The 21,203-nt window shown below is 37.0% G+C and overlaps 1 protein-coding gene across 1 annotated transcript in view; it reads left to right on the forward strand.

Annotated features, from left to right (window-relative positions):
- LOC150099691 (anoctamin-8-like) overlaps nucleotides 1-21,203 on the forward strand; it is a 416,071-nt gene that overhangs the window by 319,489 nt on the left and 75,379 nt on the right. The window contains exon 12 of the mRNA XM_090403618.1: nucleotides 2,632-2,829. Coding sequence (XP_090259744.1) covers nucleotides 2,632-2,829 — 198 coding nt within the window. The remainder of the gene's footprint in view (nucleotides 1-2,631; nucleotides 2,830-21,203) is intronic.

The raw sequence follows: 21,203 nt of genomic DNA on the forward strand, positions 1-21,203 counted from the left end.
GACATTGCTTCTACTATATAATTCTTGAATATCTTCTTTCCATCCATAATTATCATCCTTTACTTGGATAATTTGTTGTACATTTTACATTTCATAGTCACTACCCTTGACCTTCCAGGTCTATAGCAACATCCAACTAAGTACTTCATTTTGTTCACTTCTATCTCATACCATACTGCCTCAAAACTAGTCACTAATTCCCTTTGTATTGACATAACTCCTTTTCTATCATCAACAGCACTCAACCTTCTTTTTTACTGTTTCTATCTGCACAAAAAATATCATACCCTTCCATCTCTATTCCTGTTAGGATGTTGTTCTCATCCATTCTTGTCCCACTTATTCCAACAATGCTATCTGCAATACTTTGAGAAACAGTTCACCTCTCTCATTTCAAATAATCATGCATTATGAATTGAAACAAACAGTTATGAAATAAATTATATGTTAGCCTGGCTTTCTGCATAACATGCAACAAAAACATCAACAGTTATTAATGTTATTCTTATATTATTTTCAATATTCAGTTGGCAAAAATAGTAAGAAAATGTGCTTGTGCACTTTGTTTTGAAGAAAGAAAGAAAGAACATTGTAAATATGATTTGGTTCTGAAATGGTCATTCCCAATGAAAAAGAAAATAATACATGTTATTATTATTATTATTCAGTATTTTCTTGCATTTCAAAGTAGAAATTGCTGTGCATTTAAAAAAAAACAAAAAAAAACACATTTACTGCTAGATTTGATATGTTGCATTTTTGAAGTACTACCTATACTTTTACTAATGTTTTACACTAAAATATATATTAGCAGCTTCCCAGGGGATTTACATTTTCAGTTCTTTTGTGAATGGTTTTGAAAATAAATTGTAATCTGAAATATCTGCAGTTAGTATTGAAGCAAAGTATCAAAGAGGTCCTAGTTTTAGAGACAAGTTTCCACGCCCGGCAAAATACGATCAAACAGATTGCACGGAGGAGAACAAAGAGCAGGTAAAACTTAAAAGAAGATGAAAGAGTCATGCCGAATTCTTCGGGGTTTACTACCCTTAGTGCAAGGCACCAAGATCGCAAAATAAAAGGGAACTTAGCAGTGCATAAGTGGCCTCCAGACGTCAAGAGAGAGTCATCAAAAGTTGGAACCAGAGCGGAAGCGAGCTGAGACTATATGCAGAGTCCGAATCAGAGCAGTGGCAGCAGAAGTTACAGTCATTGGCGATTAGTAGCAGAAGTGGCAGCAGTTAGAAGCAGAAGTTCCTGAAGTAAGGATCCAGAGGAGAATTTGCCTGTATGCTGAAAACTCTTGTATGTGCTATTCGAGTACTGCAGATTGCAGTCCAAAAACCTGCCAATATCCCAATGTGATACTGCTGAAGCAAGATACTCCTGAAGGAAGCTTAAACTTGAGATGAAAGAAAAGCCATAAAGACTTCAGTAAAAGACTCTTGACTGAATGTGTGTGATACAGAACCTCTGTAAGTTGTATCGTTTTATATATTTTCTCTTATAATCTAAGAGATATATTGTATATGGACTGTTAAGAGTTAGTTTATTAGTAATTAGAAGTGTCCATAAGAGAGTCAATTGGCATGTTAGAAGTCAATATAAAAATATGTAAAAATAACTTAACAGAGAGTTAGCTAACCTCTTTGCGAGTAAACTAGCAGTTTAATAAGTTGAATTTGTAAGCAAAGAGTAAATAGGTTTTTGAGTTAAAGAGATTATTTAGTGTTGAAGTGAAAGGATTTTAATCTTATGCTAAAGATTTTATAGATGGGTAGAGAAAGCAATCTCCCTGTCTTGATTCATGTATATTTCATATTAATATAAATAAATGTGTTTTAATTATTTGTTAAAAGAGTGCTGCCTGACCCTTTATTTTACAACTGCACTGTTCCTAAATAAATCGGACTTATGAGCAGGAAACAATTAAGGCAATAAAAGCGCAGTCTAGTCACTTACGAACCACAACTGTTTATGTAAACTTTGTTGAGGAACGTTTCACTCTTAAGATAGAGAGAGATCTATTGGACGTTTTTATTTAGTCTTATGCCAAATGTTTGATATACTGATGGCGCAGTCTTACAAATAAATATTTCAGTGTTCATTGGTATACGGCTAATAAATACAGAAGGTGAATAAACATAAAACGCAGTAGAGTGAGTGAGTAAGGTTAAGAGAGAAAAAGCGCATTAGAATAAAGATATAAAGAATTAGGAATAGAATAAAGATAGAAGAGTAAAGATATTACAATACAAGTATAGGAAAACAACACACTATACGTTTACAGTAGTGTGGCATACATCACCATGTTGCAGTCGAGTTGTTAAATTTCTCTAATGTGCTATAAAGATCCTTATGAGCACAACTAATAAAGATACTTTGTGAATTTAATTTGCATTTAAATTGAATATATGTTTCTGCTCTACATTATTTTAATATTTTCATGTGTTATATTTTATTTTTGATTGTTTCATTTGAAAGTTGTATGAAAAATTGTTAAATATATGTAGATATATTAAATATTAACGATACCTGCTGTATAACCTATTTTTTATTTTATTGATGTATGATTGAAAATTTAAACTAGTAAAATCTGATACCTGATTTCTATTTCCCCCCACCCACTAGTATGAAGGGACATTTGAAGATTACTTAGAGATGTTCATCCAATTTGGCTATGTGATTCTGTTTTCTTCTGCATTTCCATTAGCAGCATTATGTGCTTTTTTAAATAACGTCATTGAAATTAGAAGTGATGCCTTCAAACTGTGCATGATTTTTCAGCGTCCTTTTGGACAAAGAGTAGAAAATATTGGTACCTGGCAGGTAAGAGTATCCCTAAATGATGTCCTTCTTTGCATTGCAATTATTTTACATTTCAATGTAAAATAATAGTGCTTAAATTGAAATACTGTTGAAAGAAAGCAAATAATATTCTTTCTTCTTTATCAAATGCAAGACAAAAATACATGGATGCTTCAGAATTAAGGTTTTCAGGCTCTAAGTTTTCTGGATTTCAGATAATACAATAGTTCATTTATTATATAAAGGATAAAAATTGAAATATAAATTAATTTTGAATTTATTTTAAGATCAAATCTGTGTGAGCAGATTTCTTCTTCATGTTTAGGAGGAGGAACAACAGGATACAAAAATAAAATATAAATAAAAATATCAGAACACTCCTAATACTGGGCGAAAAGTCGCACAACCCAGAAATAACATAAATGATGGTCTAACCATTCCAAGAATGTGGAGGACCCATCTGCAACCTTCATAGCAACCACAAGGAAAAATTTCAATACAAGAAGTCTTAGTGAAGTTTTTTTTTCTTTTTTTTTTTTTCCTCCTGAACATTCAATAGCAACCTGTATAAATCCAGAAGATAATCATAATATAACAATATGAACTGTATAATTCCAGAAGAATCATAGTACATAAGGACTTTAGCAGAGTTTATTGTAGTTTTTATTGGTAATTTATTTATTTATTTTTTTATATCACTAGAGGGCAGGCTAAAAAAAAAAGATTAGTTAACAACATTGATGTGATTTACCTGTATAAGAGTGCAACAGCATGTAGCTTGGTTCTTATACACATGCATCCTTCTGATGATGACCTCAGTACAGGGGGTCAAAACCTCAAGTTATTATTTTATTATTAATCAGTAAAATAATCTTTTCAACATGTGTTTTGTGTCCCTAAATTCATAAATATGAATGCTGATCACTGTGTAACCTTAAAGGAAAGAGGAACATTAATGTCTGTTTCAAGATTAATTACAAGTATATGAAAAATGAAACAGATACGAATACAGGTTATAATTGGACCTTTATAATAAAATAAGAATAGCGACCTCGTTATAACATATGTTGAAAGTGACCGCCTCCTTTGTGAATGCAGACTTGCTCTCTTTTTACCAGGTTTGATGCCACCTTATGAAGCACCTACACACTGATGTTTTCAATCGCTGTTGAAATGTTCATTTTTAGTTCATCCACTGTGTGAGGATTATTCCAATAAACAACACTTTTGAGATATCCCCAAAGGAAAAAAATCTGGTGGTTATTAAATTTGGTGATCTTGGAGGCCAAATTCTTTCAAGATGAGATGGTCACCGAAAAATTCTTGCAAAAAATGTACGGTACTATTTGACGTATAGCATATGGCACTGCCTTGCTGGAACCAGCAATGGAATTCACCGACATCAAGGAGTGCCATGACCTGTGTGATGATGTCTTAGTAGACAAAACTATTCACCATCGTTTCAAAGAAAATGGGTCCAACTCTGCAATGCTGTGATATTGCACATCAAACTCCAATTTTTTGAGAATGAAAAACTTTTTCATGAAAAGCGTGTCGATTTTCACATGACCAAATCCTATTGTTTTGAATATTCACATACCCACTGAGATGAAACCAATCCTTGTCACCGAAGATAACCATATCAAGCATCTCTATACCACATTCTTCAATAAATGAGCATAACCATCTGTAGAAGATTATTCATTTGCCTTTATCTTGGTCCTTCAGTTCATGGACTGAGTGCACACAATATGGATGAAGGTGAAACAATCCCACAACTTTCTGAGCACTCATATGACATTTGTGATTGCATGGCAAGTTTCCTGAGGCTTTTTGTTGGGGACTGCTGCAGTACTCTCTTTTTATTATTATTATTTGTGACGCCTCCAAGGAGTCCGAAGACTCATCGCGGGAGGATACCTGCTGTACAACTCTCAGTCTCCACCACTACGCAAACCTCTACTACCAATCATCTACATCAATGCATTATTATTATTGCTTATCCATTTTATCTTCAGTCAAAATGGAGGGTCTTCCAGAGCAATTCCTATCTGCAACAGATCCAGTCTCCCAAAAATGCTGCACTAATCTCGTTATCATAGACTTCTTAGGACTACTGCACCTAGATTTTCTCGTGAAATTCCTCAGAAACACATGAGTAAGAATGATTAGTGAAATGACTTTCCAAAATTAAAACTTGTTGCAGCTGGGAAAAAAGATATTTTACTTCCACAAAGAACATAGCTACACTGAGAGCAACTTGTACACATCACAGCGAACTCGGTGTCTCTGATAGTTTGTAATAATATGATGGTGACATCTAGTGGCATTGGTACAAATTCAAACTTTTGGCTGCATGACTTTATGATCACCCTGTATAATAAGATAAACATGATACATAAAGAATTATAACATAAGAAAGTAAATTATGAATTCTAGCTTTATGTTTATGTAGTATCTATACTTGTTAATAGCACTATTTTATTATTATTATTATTATTATTACGGGTATCTCCATGGAGTCAGTAGACTCATCGCGGGAGACCCAAACTAGCAAAACAATATCTGTCATATCTCTTCTTGAATTCATTTACAGACGAAGAGCTCACAACTAAGTCAGGCAATGAATTCCACTCATTCACCACCCTCCAGGCAAAAACCCTTGTTCTCACAACGCCCTTGTTAACCACACTCTTCTTTAATTTCCAGGGATGACTATAATAAATTTAGTTTAATCCTTTATCCGAGTGTGAGCAAACAAAATTTGTGCCTGAAAGTATCTTCAGGACTGGGGTAAGGTAGTACAACACCGGGAAACTCCTTGCAAAGGTGGAGCAAGCTAACATCACTCCTATCTCAGTATCTTCCATAATGCAAAACACATCTCCTTGCAGATATGTATAATGTTATGCATTAAGGGAAGGACCACTACCCAGACTAGTTTCGACCTTTATTGAGGTCTCTTCAGTGGGAGCCAATGCATAACATTATGCATTAATATTAATGCATAACAAATATCCAACTGTATATTTGTGTTGGTCATTATTTCACATCAGACTGCCTCAAATGAACTCTCATTCACATGTCTATCATCTTGATATACTACTTTCTTTGGCTGCAACACATCAGCTATCATCAACAGCACTCCTCCCCCCTGTTCTATCTTCTCTATCCCCCTGAAAATACTGTACCCATCACATTCAATTCCAGTGACCACATCTTCTGCTGACAGTCAAGTTTCACTAATGCCTACAACTTTTGGTGAGATTGCACTGATGCCAAAATTTCTTGTCTCTTATTTCGAATGCTTCTTGCATTGGTATACAAAAATTGCAGATTCCCCCTAGTTCTTGTACCGGCTTTAGAACTGATATACAAGTAACTAATTTCAGTAGTCCCATGCCGATTTTTATCCTGTCTCTTCTGCAATTTATTCTGCGAATAAGGATCAATAAATATACAATCACTGCTCAAGTTTCTCTCTCTTACATTCAACCTTTTCAATATTAGTTTCTCTGCCCAATTACTTCAACTTGTTCAGAAAACAGTAACTTCTTCAATCGCTTATGTCCTTCCATGTTCAGATGCAGCCCATCTCTAGCATACAACTGTCTTTTTCCTTCAAAGACATCAACAAATTCCAGACCTCTTTTTTTGCACATTCTTGCAATCATATCATTCATTATCATCACTCATCTACTTAACTCGTAATTGTCAAAACGAGGCAGCACACTTCCATTGACACTTTTCCTCTTCACAATATCTAACAATGTTCTTAAATCTTTTGCTAACCGATTTATACCACCACTCAGGTCATTTGTACCCACCATAACTATCGTCTTGTCTGCATCATGCCCTCTCTTTATTGCCAAAGCCACTCTTTCTATTGTCCCACCAGCCAAGCACTCCTCAGGCATACCACTATCCATACCCTTAATCATAGAATCACCATATATCTTACCATTCTTAACTTCATTCAAGTCCACACAAGCATCACTCATGGACTCATTTTCTATGCTATTCGGCATGACTCTCCCAGTTACTCAGTGCTCTTTTACTTATCACCCCACTCTCACGACATCTCGTTTCTTCTAGACCTCTTATGGTTTTATTTTGTTGACTCCCAATCACTCCCATACTATTTATTACTGCATCATTCACCAAAGATTCACTCATATGTAATCCTGCTCTAGTTACTTCAGCTAAAGCAATCTCTATAATCCTAATTTCTCTGTTTAACACAATAAACTCAGTTTTAGTTTCCAGTATCTCCTTACTGACCACTTCCAATTCCTCATGCAGAAGATGGTCATTTTTCATTTTCATTAACTCCCACCAAAGTTCTTCTGCTATGGTCCCGATGTCAGCTTCCATTCCTAAACGCTCCAGCCTATCCCGACACTTCTCACATACGTTGACATTTTCGTTCTTCTCATTTAGCCAGACCAACCACAGATCCTTCGCATTCTTTGGCGCATACATGTAGCAGTTTCCGCAACGCATCCATTGCGAAAAATCTATTACCGAGCCAACCTTTTGTGTAGAAGTCCTGTGTGTCGCTGACGTACGTTTTTTGTTGGACGCCATCTTTACATGTTGAAGTAGCGAAACAAACGGCAGCGAAAAACACAATATGTACAACACGGTTCCAAACAATAACACTACTGAAAGACACTTGTATCTAACCGATGCACAACTGCAGCACAATTTGAGACAAAAAGCCACACTATATTTAAATGTAGAACACATTTTCTAGCCTAACTAAACATGACCACCACATTCACCAAGGACATTAGCACCACCAACGAAATATACATTACTAGCAGTATGCCAGCAAAGGTTGGTCGATTGGTAGAGCCTCTGCTACTAATGGCTCAGTTAAGTAAGTTTGAGCACAGTTAGTAGTTGGAAGTTCGCACGGTTAGCCTAGTGGTTATGCGCTTCGCAACCATATGCCTGGGGAAGGAGTGTCCTAAGTTCGATTCCCGTCGGTGACGTGAGGAGCTGAAGGATCTTCCTCAGCCATAGCCAAGTTAGCCAGTCTTGGGCGTGGACAGCAGGGTTTTTCCCCCAGTTTATTCTGGGGTTTTTCATCCTGCAAAGCAGGCAAACTGGCCTTGAGAATTCAACACTACAGGCCATAGGATACACCGGGGCATAAGGCTGACCACCTTATCCTGTAAACAGAGTGAGGTCCAATGATCAATGGACCCTCGACACCGCAAGGTAAAAGAGGGTATAAGGAAGATGAGATGAGTAGTTGGAAGGGGTCCAATCATTCGATGCTGTTGGCACACTCTCCCTCGATGAGTCTTTGGACTCCCTGGAGGTGTCAAATAATAATAATAATAATAATAATTTCTGTGAATATGTATTAAAACTAAACCACACTATGCTCTAAAACAGAAAAATTTTGTTTAATACAGAGTGACTTTGTTTAACAAATTTATACTAACTGGTTATGCACATGAAATATCTCAAATTTTAAATGCTTTATACTGGCTGTTAAAGATAAAAAATATTTTTATACATTAGAAATAATCTCAATGTGGGTAAGTACCCCTTTCCTTTATTTGTCATGACCATTGTAGTAGTCATACCTTATTTGTGAATAGCTTCACAAAGAAATAATTAAGAAATAATTATTTCTTAATTGCTCCTCTTAACTTTTAACATGACTTATTTTTAGGTATCTTTCTTTTAAAAAAGCCAACCATCCTTATACTTGAAATATATATAAAAAAGAAGTGTCAGTTCACCATTATTGATGCTTCATTATTATTATATTACAATATAAAGTGCACCATCATACGAAAAGTGATGAGATATATGCAGTTAGGAAAAAAATGTCTTGATTGATAGAAATTAATAATATGTTGGAAACTTTGACTGTGATAACTGCTTCAGGGAGTCATGGATGATTTTGTGTTCATTTTGGTAGAAAGTTGGTGGTATTGTGCTCCACTCCTCCTTTGAAGCACAATAGTAAGTTTTACTAATGAAGAGGAGCATCTTGTCCATGCCGTAAATCTGTTTTCCAGTTCATCCCACAGATATTCTGTCAGATTCAGTGACTGTATTGGCTCTGTATTGGCTATTGCAATTTTCCATTTATTGCAACATATTTTCCTTGAATGACATTCTCATCTGAAATTCAGTGTATTCAGCATAAAAAAAGTGGTTCACCCAAAATTTCTTCTGGGTGAATCACTGATCTCATTTACAGACTAGAAAATGGACGTGGTTTTAAATTGCAGTGGAAATATCAACATTAATCAGTAGTGCTGTCATAGTAATCTGACACCCCTTTGGGTTACATATCAGGAAAATGATGATTGATGATGATGATATTAACATTAACTAGTGATGGAAGTTTAGACCAGGAGACAATGAGGAGGATTTCGCTGGGCCAAATTGTTTAACAGTGTAAGTAGTCTTCTTTCAGACATTGAGGTCCCATTTAAGTGCAAGCTTTTGATTAACAGAAGTTAGTGCCTGCTCATTTTGACTTATGCAGCAGAGACATGGAGACTAACAAAAAGAAACCGAATAGAAATGGAAATGACACTTTTGAGGATGATGTAGGCAAAAATAAGGAAAGGCAGAATAAGAAATGTGGACATTAGGAATAGTTTAGTAAAAAGTGTTGAAGTAATGCTTATGAACTCTTGCTTAAAGTGGCTTTGAACATCTAATGAGAATGAATTTAGAAAGAATGCCAAGGAGAATGTATGAAATGAAATTTGAGAGGAAGAGACTAATAGGATGACCACAGAAAAGGTGGGGAGAAGTAATAAGAGAAGATCTAGAAAAAAAAAAAAAAAAACCTAAACCGGTACAGTGTTCGTTAAGGAAGAATTTGGAAGATAGAAAGAAATGGAGAGATTTGATCGACCTGACCTGATAGTTCCTTTTGGAACAGTTGTTGCTAAAGAAGAAGAAAATGGGCATATTGCATAGCTACATATATTTTCATTCAGAAAGGCATCCAAATTGTCATTTTGTAGGAGGGTTCGTTTCTAATTAACGCTTCTTGTTTTTACTTTTAAAAAAATTTAAAAAAAAAGGGTTATAACATTCTAGCATCATAATTTTAAAAAATTTGAGTGATATAATATTTTTTTCATTTGAGTAAAGTTTTATATTTTTAAAGAATAAAGCCTATAAAAGACAGTAACTATATGTGCCCAGGATATAACACCTTTTGGCTTTTTACCACCTGAAAATATTGCATGTGGCTATGAGAGATATGGTAACTATATTACTGCTGTGTTTATGTCTGGACAGACCCTGCCAAGCATTCAAACACACTGACAACTTTCACATAACAAGGTGCAATTATTTAATGTTATATTTTAATACTTATTATTAGCACTTGTTATTTTTCCACTCATTTAAATAGAATGGATGAGGAAAAGTTAGCAAAACTGGCTGATGCCCAAGATGGCAGGAGAGAGACGCAGAGGAAGACTATGATCTAAGTGGATTGATTCAGTCAGAAGTGCCTTAGAAGCACCTCAGATGTGACAGTACTGGGGTGTGGAAAGTAATAGACAAATTTGAAATAAAATTGGTGGTAAGAGAATAATAATGTAAACTTGATCATGTAGTGCTGTCATAATAGCCTGAACACCCCTTGAGGGTTACATATCAGGAAATTGATAATGATGATGATAGGTGAGATTTTAGTTATGAATTCTTCATTTCAGATATTTGGTTAATAAATTCATTTCAGTTACATTAATTAGATGCATGGTATATTGAATGAATTGCTCCATAAGAGGATCTGTACAGTTAATTCTTACCAAATACTGCTATAACCAGCTCACGTACTATAACACTCAGAAGGTCCCAACCAAATCTCCACAGTGCTATGCTAAAAGAAATTCACTACAGCAAACTATATCTACTGTAACAAACTGTTATTGAGATCCCTATCTGTATTTAGTTGTGATCACTAGTGTTGCAAGGAGAGGCGGCAATGTATTTGAACAGCGTTAGAAAAATTTTTTTTAATCTTAATTATATTGTGTAGATTTTTATATTAGTGCTTTTGTGTTTTAATCAAACTTGATATAGAATTTGTACTGTGGTATTGTGATTTTAAGTGTTCACTTCAGTTGTTGTTTTAATCAGTGGCGGCCCGTACATAAGCACTGCGACACTGCAGCACCCCCAAGGAAAAAATGAAAAATTTAAATTTTGTTTTTGTTTATAAATAATAACAATGCTCACAACATTATATAAATGCAATACAACATGTTAAAGTATACAGCTTATGTTTTGACATTGACTGAATAGTTAATAATTGGAATTGTTCGATTAACACTTAAGATTATGAAACAAAAGCATTGCGATCTAACGCCGATATTCGTTAGCGCTTGTCATTGCATGTTACGTCATTCAGACACTGTCCAAACAGCAGTGTATTTTTAGTATCCTTACGCATGTTACTTCTGTGAGATATGAAACGTTTATTATTGGTGTGTGTGTGCATGGTGAACTATTTTTTGTCAGTATTATTTTATTTTGTTAAAATAACATATAATTATTTATTTATTATAGATACAAGGCTGAATTATGATGAGTGTCACTGTTGAAAATATGAAAAGAATTATATTTTTTCAATTATCGTTACACGAAACAAATGCACTGCGATCTAACGCCGATATTCGTTTGCGCTTGTTATTGCTGTTGATACGAAACTTTTATTATTGGTGTTTGTTCGTGGTGAGGATGAAATATTTTTAATAAAGCAATTGTTAATATGTAAATTTATTTATTAATAAATTCATTACTGAATAGTTTTTTTTTTGTATATGCAGCACCTCCACTTAAAATTTTCACCGGCCGCCACTGGTTTTAATTAATGTGAAAGTACTATACAAAACAATAGCAGTAAAGAAGCATACACCAGCAATGTGGAAGATTTCAACTTGGAGATTGATTTTTTCTTTGAATTTTTCGAAGTGGATATGCTGCGAAAATTGTTACGTGTGTGCTGAAAAGATAGATTTATTGAGTGTTAGGTTAAACGAGAAGAAGGAACATATTATAGTTTATGAGATGTATGATGAAAAGTTAGGATATTCCAAAAATTATTATTATGTGACACCTCCAAGGAGTCCAAAGACTCATCGAGGAAGGGCACCTACCACTCTCCATCTCCACTGCTCAATCCACCAACTACACTGAACCACGTCATCTACACCAATGCCATCTACTGCCCCCCAAAACAACTAGTATTTTCAAAGACAATCACAAACATCCATGCCCATGGCTGGATTTGAACCTGCAGCCTTTTGGCTGGAGAGCAGATATGCTAACCACTCAGCCAACCAGGCTGGCATATAATGAGACAATTTATCCAAAGAAGTGCAGTAATAACAGAAGTGACATGGAGGAGCTTAGGCAAGAGTTAATGAAAATGAAGAGTGAGATTAAATTTATGGATGAGGCAGTGGCATTGCATGCCCATTTCGGTTGGGTATGCTGTCGTGTGGGTTACTCAACCCACGCTACAAATTTCATGTCAATTTGACTGTATGCATGGGCGTATGCAGAAAATTTTCTATAGGGGTGGGGGACAAAGCTTGGAGACAAATAATTACATCATTAAACGTCTTTTAGCATTTTTTAATGTAATTATTTGTCAATGTAAACTATAAATACATTATTTTCATTTTACATCGATTTTAATGATCTTTCATTCTTGTAAAAAAGGATGTACGAATTGGTCGCCAACATGCAAAATCATGTGCTTTCTTGTCCTGTCGCTGTACTAGTAGTAGCTTGATTTTTGTTGTTGCTTTTTTGCATTTTTTTTTTATTATTATTTTGTATGATGGATCCAGTACAGTCAACAAGTTCTGTTAAATATTTCGGTAGCTCTTGCAAAAGAATATTGAATAATATGCTGACATTCTGCGAAAAAGAGTCATTAAACAGCAGTCTCCTTGTTCCCCTTTCTCAAGTCATAAAATGCAAGTGCGGGTGTATTGGGGTCAACTGTTAAAAGAATTCATAGGGAATCAAAAGATGAAGGTAAGCCAAAATTTAAATCTCCTAAAAAAAAGCGCAAGAGAAAGAAAACTATCAAAGCCATAGCTTTGAATGATTTTGATGTAGACGTTATAAGAAGAACTATTCACGAATTTTACGTGGTCGAGAAAAGAGTGCCAACTGTTCCGAAATTGATTCCTGTGCTTAAAGAAAAGATTAATTTTCCGGGAAAAGAGAAACTTTAAGGAAAATACTTCATGAAATCGGATTTTGTTTTAATGCTATTGCTATATGAATGCTATTGAGTATGTTTGGGCAGAAGTTGAAAGTTTCATTCGCCATCACAACGTAACTGGGAAATTGACATGTTGAAACTTTTTAAGCTTTCAGAACACACGATTGAAAGTATTACAGTTCAAAACTGGGGAAAATATTGCTCTCATGTCACCTCATTGGAAAATTGGGACAGAGACGGAATTATCGAAGAATTATGTGAACCTTTGGTGATCAGTTTAAGTGAAAGTGATGGCAATTCGTACTCCAATTCAGGTGACTATGAAGATTAAAAGGATTTGATAATGATATTTTTTCCAACCTTTTTTTTGCATGTCTTATTAAAAGAGTCACAACAAGTCATAAATAATTAATCGGTTTAGAATATCTAAGTTCATTTGAAAAAAATTTCTGTTCTGTATAATTATTTTTATTTTATAGAAAACTTTCTTAAAAATAAATTTCGTTAAATTTTTGTTTTATGGTATACCTTTTTTTAATTTTGTTAATACTCTATTATACAAGCAAAAATAGCTACACTTTAAAAACTACAATGTTCGTAAAAGAAAAGCTAAATTTTCCGACCTGTAATAATAAACAAACTCATCCCAGAAGATGGATTGATTACCCTATTATCGGAATGGATTCTCCTTTTTGGGACATGCACAGAAGTGCCGAAGGATTTCTAATCTGTGGGGAACTATAATACAGTTTTTAGCACAATTTCATATATAAAAAAATTGATCGGCATATTTTATTAAAAATCAACTACTTAATTAATCCCAAAATCCTAAATTGAATTATTTCAGTTTAAAAGCAAAAAAAAAAAAATCATAAAACTAACAAGTAAAATAATATTCAATTGCATACACTTACCTTTTAAATATGTATTTTTCTGTTTAAATTTGTTTCACTATAAATTTACAATTTACACTTCACTCAGTGATTCACTAGACACAGAGGGCAAACGAACACTGATCGCTGTTCACAACAGTATGAACATTTTTTTCACAAATCAGAAAAAGATGAACCAAAAACAGGAACGCGTGCTTTATTGTTGCAATAAAACACGTGTTCTATAGCTACCCCGCCGTGGGCCGAAATAGGCCAACTATAATAAAATTTTAAGACAGAAAAAGTGTCCCATGGTTGAGGGTGTAAGGTTACATATCTCAATTACTTTTACAACTATAATTTGTGGAATTTTTTACTCAATCCCAGGGGAGTTCATCGGTTCCCCCCCCCTCTTCTGCAGATGCACTTGTTTTTTTTTATGTTGGGCCCATATACAGGAAGCTGGCTGGTCAACATATAGTACGATAGTATATAGGTGGTGGGTAGCGAAAGGAGAAACTTGTTTACATTTGATTTGAATGCCTGTATGTTGTATTCCTTGGGAAATACGTCTGGGGGAAGACTGTTCCACAGTACTGCAGTAACAGGGATGAATGAGGAGGAAAAGAAACTTGTTCTGTGGGTTTCGAGGTGTACTGTGAAAGGATGTTGGGCAGCAGCTGTATGTGTTCCAATGGGCTTAGTATTTATTGATGCTGTTTCAGATGAACATTTCCCATGGAAATATTTATAGAATATACAGATTGCAGAGACCAAGCATCCATGTGAAAGTGTGGGGGGGTGAGTTGGTGAGGGATGGGTCATTTATTAGTCTTATTGCTCTCCTCTGTATATTGAGTCAAGCATTTTGAGGAAGCTTTTTGGAGCCCCACTCCAGATGTGAGAGCAGTATTCGAGAACTGGGTGGATTTGTGACTTTATAGTGCTAACAGCTGTTTAGAGATGAAGTAGCATCTTGAGTGAAAGAGAAAACCTATTTTTTGGGAAGCTGAGGATGCAATGGTTGTGATGTGTTTATGCCAGGAGAGGCTTGTAATTCTGAGAAGAGAAATGTCAAGGTAATTCTGAGAAGAGAAATTTCATCTAGTCTGAGAATTTGAGTGTTATCAAAAACAATGCTGGGGGAAAATGGTTCTTTTTTGTGAGAAATAAGACAGAACTGGGTTTTTCTAGCGTTGAAGTTGACAAGGTTATCTGAGCCCTATTGGCAGATGGCGTGGAGGTCGGAATTAAGGGCAGTGGTGGTTGATGTTCTGTGGGTTGACCTTCAGGATAATTGGAGGAATGCCATCATGGGCAGGAGACTTTTTTGTGTCTAATTTAGACAACAGGTTTGTGATGTCTTTTTGGAAAAAGGATACAGGGGGCATTGTATGTTGGGTAGTTGGAATGACTGGAGGGCATTTGCCATTGTCAGTTGTGTCTGCATTGGAGGCAAAGGGTGATGCCAGGAGATTAGCTTTTTCTATGGGTGATGTTGCAATTGAGCCATCTGGGTATGATAGAGGTGGGAATAGTGTAGGGCAAAAGTTACGGCCAATTGCCTTGGCAAGAGACCAAAAGGCACGGCTACCGTTTGGACAGGCTGCAAGTTTCCTGCTTTTGGCCCGTTCAAATTCTGTTTTTAAAGTATTGATAATTTTGTTGCATTTGTTTTGGGCTTCAGTATAGGCATTGAATGAGGATGGGGTTCTTGATTTGAGCCAGTTGTGGTATGCCTGATTTTTCATTTGTACAGCGTTGGCACATTTTTTGGAGAACCAGGGTTTAGTTAGGGGACAGCAGGTCTGAGTACTGTGGGGAATATATGTTTTTATGCCATGAGGATCACTTTGGTGATGCTTTCAATGCATATGTTTGGACTGGAAGACCGGAAACAATAGTCTAATCATGGGAATGAAGCATAGCAGTCTCGGTGACTGTCCCATTTGGCACTGTTATAATGCCAAACTACTCTTGTGTGGGAGTGACTGTGTATGCATTGTTACATGGGGGAGGAGATTAGCACTAAGTTGTCAGAATTTCCCAGGGGGCTCACTACGTTCACTGAATATTTGGAGGGGGTCATTAGTAAGAAAGAGATCTAGGGTATTTGGGGAGTGGTTTGGGTTATCTGCTATTCTGGTCAATTTTTTAAAGAATTTGTGTGAGGTCATTAGTGACTGCAAATATTTCATCATCTCTTTGCAGGATCTGTACAACTGGAAGAGGAAAGCCAATTGTTGTTATGGACATTGAAATCACCTAGGAGGATGATTTCGCTGTTAGGAGAGTGGGACTGGAGAAAATCAACTTTTGAGTAGAGGAAATGAAAGAGCTCAGAGTGATTGGTGGTATTAGGAGAGCGATAGAGACAGCAGATAAATTTGACTGAGTCAGGGAGGGATATCTTCAGCCAAAGAAGGTCGAAGTTGGGCGATTCTAAGTTAGTTGCTCTCTGGATATATGCACAGATATATGCACAGATGCCACAAATATATGCACAGATGCCACCTTTGGGTCGAAAGGAGTTAAATAGTGTATAGTTAGGAAGGTTGAGATGAATAGTGCTGGGGGAAGGTGAGATTTAAGTTTCTGTTAAAAAGAGTAGGTGGGGTTTGGTGGACTGCAGATGGTAGTGGATGCTATTAAGGTTGGAGTTGAGGCCACAGATGTTGGTGAAGTGGATGTGCAAGGTTCTGTGAGGCATGGATGCAGTGCCTGCACACTGGTGTCTGCTAGTGGCATCACTTGGTTTTTGTACTAGTTTGGATCATTTGCAGTCTATCACCCAACTGTTGTCTCCATTTTGGCGTTCTAGTTGTCTTCGGAGTTGGCGTCTTTGCTCTCTCTGGGCAAAGGTCGAATCAGGTTGAGCACATATGTGCGACTGGGGGCAGCTGTCCTTTAGCTTGTTGTTTGTCACTGTTATAAATTTGGTTGTGTTTATTGGTGAGTCACAGGTCACTTTCACGAGATGTGGAAAGTTCGTTCCGTGCTTTCTTTTGTTTATGGATCTGATATGATGATATTTGACGATATTTCTGGGATTGAAATTGCATTCTCCAGCAAGTTTGCCGATGTCTTCTTTTAAGGATTTACCGTTTTCCATCGGAAAGTTCAGGATAACAGCATTGAGTTCTCTATTTTCAGCCTCGAGTGACTCGTGTACCGATGATGTGATTAGTTCACGAAGTTCGTTAGCAGGTATGATCGCACTTGAGGTCAGGTGCTGGTCGTTGAGCGTCTCGAGTTTAGTTTTCAACTTCCTGATTTTGGAGGAGAAGGTATTGATCACGGCATTTAACTGTTGCTCGAGGTTATTGACTCTTTTGCCTAGGTTGAGTATTTGTTTTACAGAAGGGAGGCACATCGTATAGAAGTAGGGCTGGTTTAGATTGGTAAAAAGCATATTTCCTGCACCGATTCATTTATTTTTGTGCAGGAAATATGTAGCCAGTTGTGACAGAAATCACACAATATACCTTTTTTCCTTTCTTTGACTTCGGTTTCACAGCTGTGGCACTTCATAATGTCATTCGGTTTGCTGGTGACGCTATGCTGATTTTTGATTGGTGACGCTACGCTGACGGGACTCGAGGTAATCTTCCATTGTTGGCCTTTATTGCCGCCATCTTTACTTCGCACGGTAGGCATAGCACTTTCTGTGGCTGTTTTTTAGTTGTTGTAAAATATAGAGATTTAATGGACTGTGGGTATTTATGAGTTGTACTGAAGTAATCAGCTGCTTAGTACCTTCTGGCTGTATTTATTATTTATTTATGCTTATGGCTACATGAAACTGGTAAGTGAAAAGTACAATCACAATTTCCAGAAACAAATGATGAAAATCTTAATATATAAAAGTTCATTACATAAAAGGCACAACCTGCTTTCTAAGTCTTTCCTTTTTTTTTAAATAAAGCAAAAGTAACTTGTCATAATCAAGCCAGGGACGATTATCGTCATGCTGCAACAAGTATGACAAGGCTGCATGTTCTCACAACATAAATGTAGCTATATCCAAGGTTTAAGTAGAGAACAGTTGTGTCTTGTGTGAGAAAACCTGATCCATTCGAGGAGGCCCATTTCACATTGTATCATCATCTTCTAACATGAGGAGGAGTTCTTCTGATACTATGACGAAGACTACGAGAATAACGTCTTTGTAGTGAGACGGGACCATAATCTTCTGTTTCCTCCATAACCACCACCATACCAACTAGTCAAGGTCCAGGTTGGAAAGCCAGTTCAAGGCTTCATCCATCACATTGTAGGCTACCACTGAGAAATTGACGCATTGGGCAGTCGTACACAATATGAGTAATTGTCTGAGCCACTGGAGAACAATCACAATAAGGGTGATCTGACAGCCACCATTTATGAAGAACGTAGCCACATCTGCCCTATCTAGTTCTGATCCTGTTTATTGATGACCAAATCTTCCTAGGAAGATCAAAACCAGGCTGCGGAGCACAGGGATCTTCTACCAGGAAGCTGTTTGTTGGGAGATTGATGGACCGGTATTCTCTCCATATGTCAGATATTGATGGCAGCGCAGCTGAATAGAGTTCATCCATGGACCAGGGCTTTCTAGATTTGAGGTGAAGATTAGGTGGGTTTATGAGAGTCTGATGTAGGGGCAGGAGTGTGTTGCTCAATGCTTTATTAAATTCCTTAATCGTGGCTTGTCTTCTCCATATGTGTGGTGGAGCAATGTTAGATAGAACAGGCAGCCAGGAGAGATGGGTGCTTCTCACTGTCCCACTAATTGTGCACATGGTAGAGTTTAGCTGGGTGTCTATAATGTTACTGTGTGTACTTCTTTCCCAGACAGGGGCACAATATTCTGCTGCAGAGAATGTGAGGGCTAGTGCAGACAACTTTAGGACTTCTGCACCACAACCCCAGGTTGTTCCAGCAAGCCTTGAAATGATATTATTTCTGGTTTTAATTTTATTGGAGAGGTTGATGATGTGCCTTTTATAGGTTAGGCTTCTGTCCAGGCTCACTCCAAGGTATTTCAGGTGAGGCTCATATTCTACCATTTTTCCACAAAAAGAAAGGTTAAGTTGTTGATTTGCCTCTGCATTGTACAGGTGAAATACTGAGGACACTGTTTTCGTTGGATTTGGCTTCAAGTACCACTGCTTGAAGTACTCTTCCAGGATATTCAGGTCTGTATTCAAGGTTGATTCTAAGTTAGTAAAGGAGGTGGATTGATGTAAGATCGCTAGGTCATCGGCATACATATACTTGCTTGATGTGGTATGAGGTAGATCATACACATAGATGTTAAAAAGTATAGGGGATAACACAGAGTCCTGAGGAAGACCGTTGTGAAGGAATCTGGGCCTGCTCTTTTTTCTGCCAATATGGACCTGGATCTTTCTGTTGGAGACAATAGATTCAAAAAGTTGTCAAGTTTTTTTACACTTTATAATATTTCCTAGTTTTAGGAGTAGGCCCCTGATCCAGACAGTCATAAGCAGATGTTATGTCAATGAAAGTGGCTCCAGATTTAAGTTTCTTCTGGAAGCCTGCTTCAATTTGAGTTGTCAGGGCCAGGACCTGGTCACAGCAACTTCTTCCTGGCCTGAAGTCAGCTTGTTCAGTCGGGAGTGCTCTTTCAATGAGTGGTGAAATTCTTTTAAGGAGAATTCTTTCAAAGAGCTTAAAGGTGGTGCAAAGCAAGGAGATAGGTCATAGGCTTTTCACATCATTTGGATCCTTCCCTGGTTTAGGCACGGCAATTATTTTGGCTTCCTGCCATAGCTTTGGTAATTTACCAGTCATGATGATTTCTGAAAAAAGGGCAGCCAGCCATGTTTGGCCATGTTGACCAAGATGTTTTAGGAACTTCAGGAGTATACCATCCACTCCTACAGCTTTGCCATTCTTGGTAAGTTTTAAGGCTATTTGTACCTCTTCCTGAGATACTGGGTGTACGAGTTCAGGAAGCTCGGGTTCTGTCTTCAGGATTTGTTTGATGGAAGCTTGTACAGCAATTTTCCTGGTAGAGCTGCAATGAATCTTGGAGGTTTTCAATAAATGGTCCCTGATCAGGAGTTATCTCTGTTGTTTTGTGTGTTGTTGGTTCTGCTCCATGTAATTTTCTCAGACGTGACCAGCTTTTTCGGTTAGATGTGATGAAATAGAGTTCATGGATGGTTGAGATCCATCTTTCCTTTCTGTTTTCATCCAGGGTTGATATGAGCTCCTTAACAATAGTTGGATCTTTAGTTTCCTCGTATTTGGCTAGAAGTTCCTCATTTTCTCTACTCCAACATGGGATATATTGTTTTCTGTAGCCTCTAGGGATAGAGGCTTTTGCTGCAGATTTGAGTAGTTTAACAAATCTAGGATAGCAATTAGGAGTGGTTGGAATTGCTGTAATGGTTTGCTCAATTTGTTTCTGAAATGCAGTCCAGTTGGACCTGCAGATTTTTCCATCTAACGATTGGTGTTCCGATGTTGACTATTAGGGAATCTGTTAAGGATGGTTCTGGTTGATGGAAGAGGGTGGTCTTCGGAGTCTTTAGTGACTATGCAGAGATCTGGGGTGTTGGTTCTGTTCCATCTGGCTGAGTAATGAGTGCCATCCTGCTTGACATCATAATTCAAATACAAGGTATATGTATCCATCCAGTTAGCTAGATTATTACCATCCCGGTTGTTAGAGGAATAGCCCCACATGGTATGATGGGAATTGAAGTCACCGACATAGATTAGCAGTGCGAGGAGGAGGTTGGTCCATCTGATCGGGCTAGGATTACGATGGAGGTTTGTAGACATTGTAGATGGTGATATTTTGAACTTTAATACCTATGGAGTATTCTGTAACAGGAACACTTTGGGTTATATCTTTGAGACCATGCAGGATATAGGTTGCTAGGCCATGCTTGAGGTAGCAGTTATAAGACACAAGAATGAGTACTGGGATCTTTAGTCTATTGAGGGCTGTATCAGGCACATTGATTTCCTGGAGAGTCAAGACATCAATTGCTTTATCTTTGGCTATTATGCCGATGACTTCGGCTTTGGATTTAGAAATCCCTTCTATGTTTAGGGAACATATCTTGAGGTAGTGTTGATTAGGGGACTGTAACATATTTTTCGAAACTTGCCCTCCACCTAAACAAGCAATGCGATCCTTGTTATTCCGGGCGACGATCAAGCCAGCATGGAACTTTTTATGTTTTGTATTCATCATAGTTGTAAGTAGTCCAGGAGGCTTGTTTGAGACATTAGCTTCATGTTGCCTGTGATTCATCTCTGGGGCTTCT

Source organism: Typopeltis vanoorti, chromosome 14 (assembly GCF_054136105.1).
Source record: "Typopeltis vanoorti isolate ZY-2024b chromosome 14, IOZ_Tvanoo_1.0, whole genome shotgun sequence".
In the NCBI taxonomy this organism is placed as follows: Eukaryota; Metazoa; Arthropoda; class Arachnida; order Uropygi; family Thelyphonidae; genus Typopeltis; species Typopeltis vanoorti.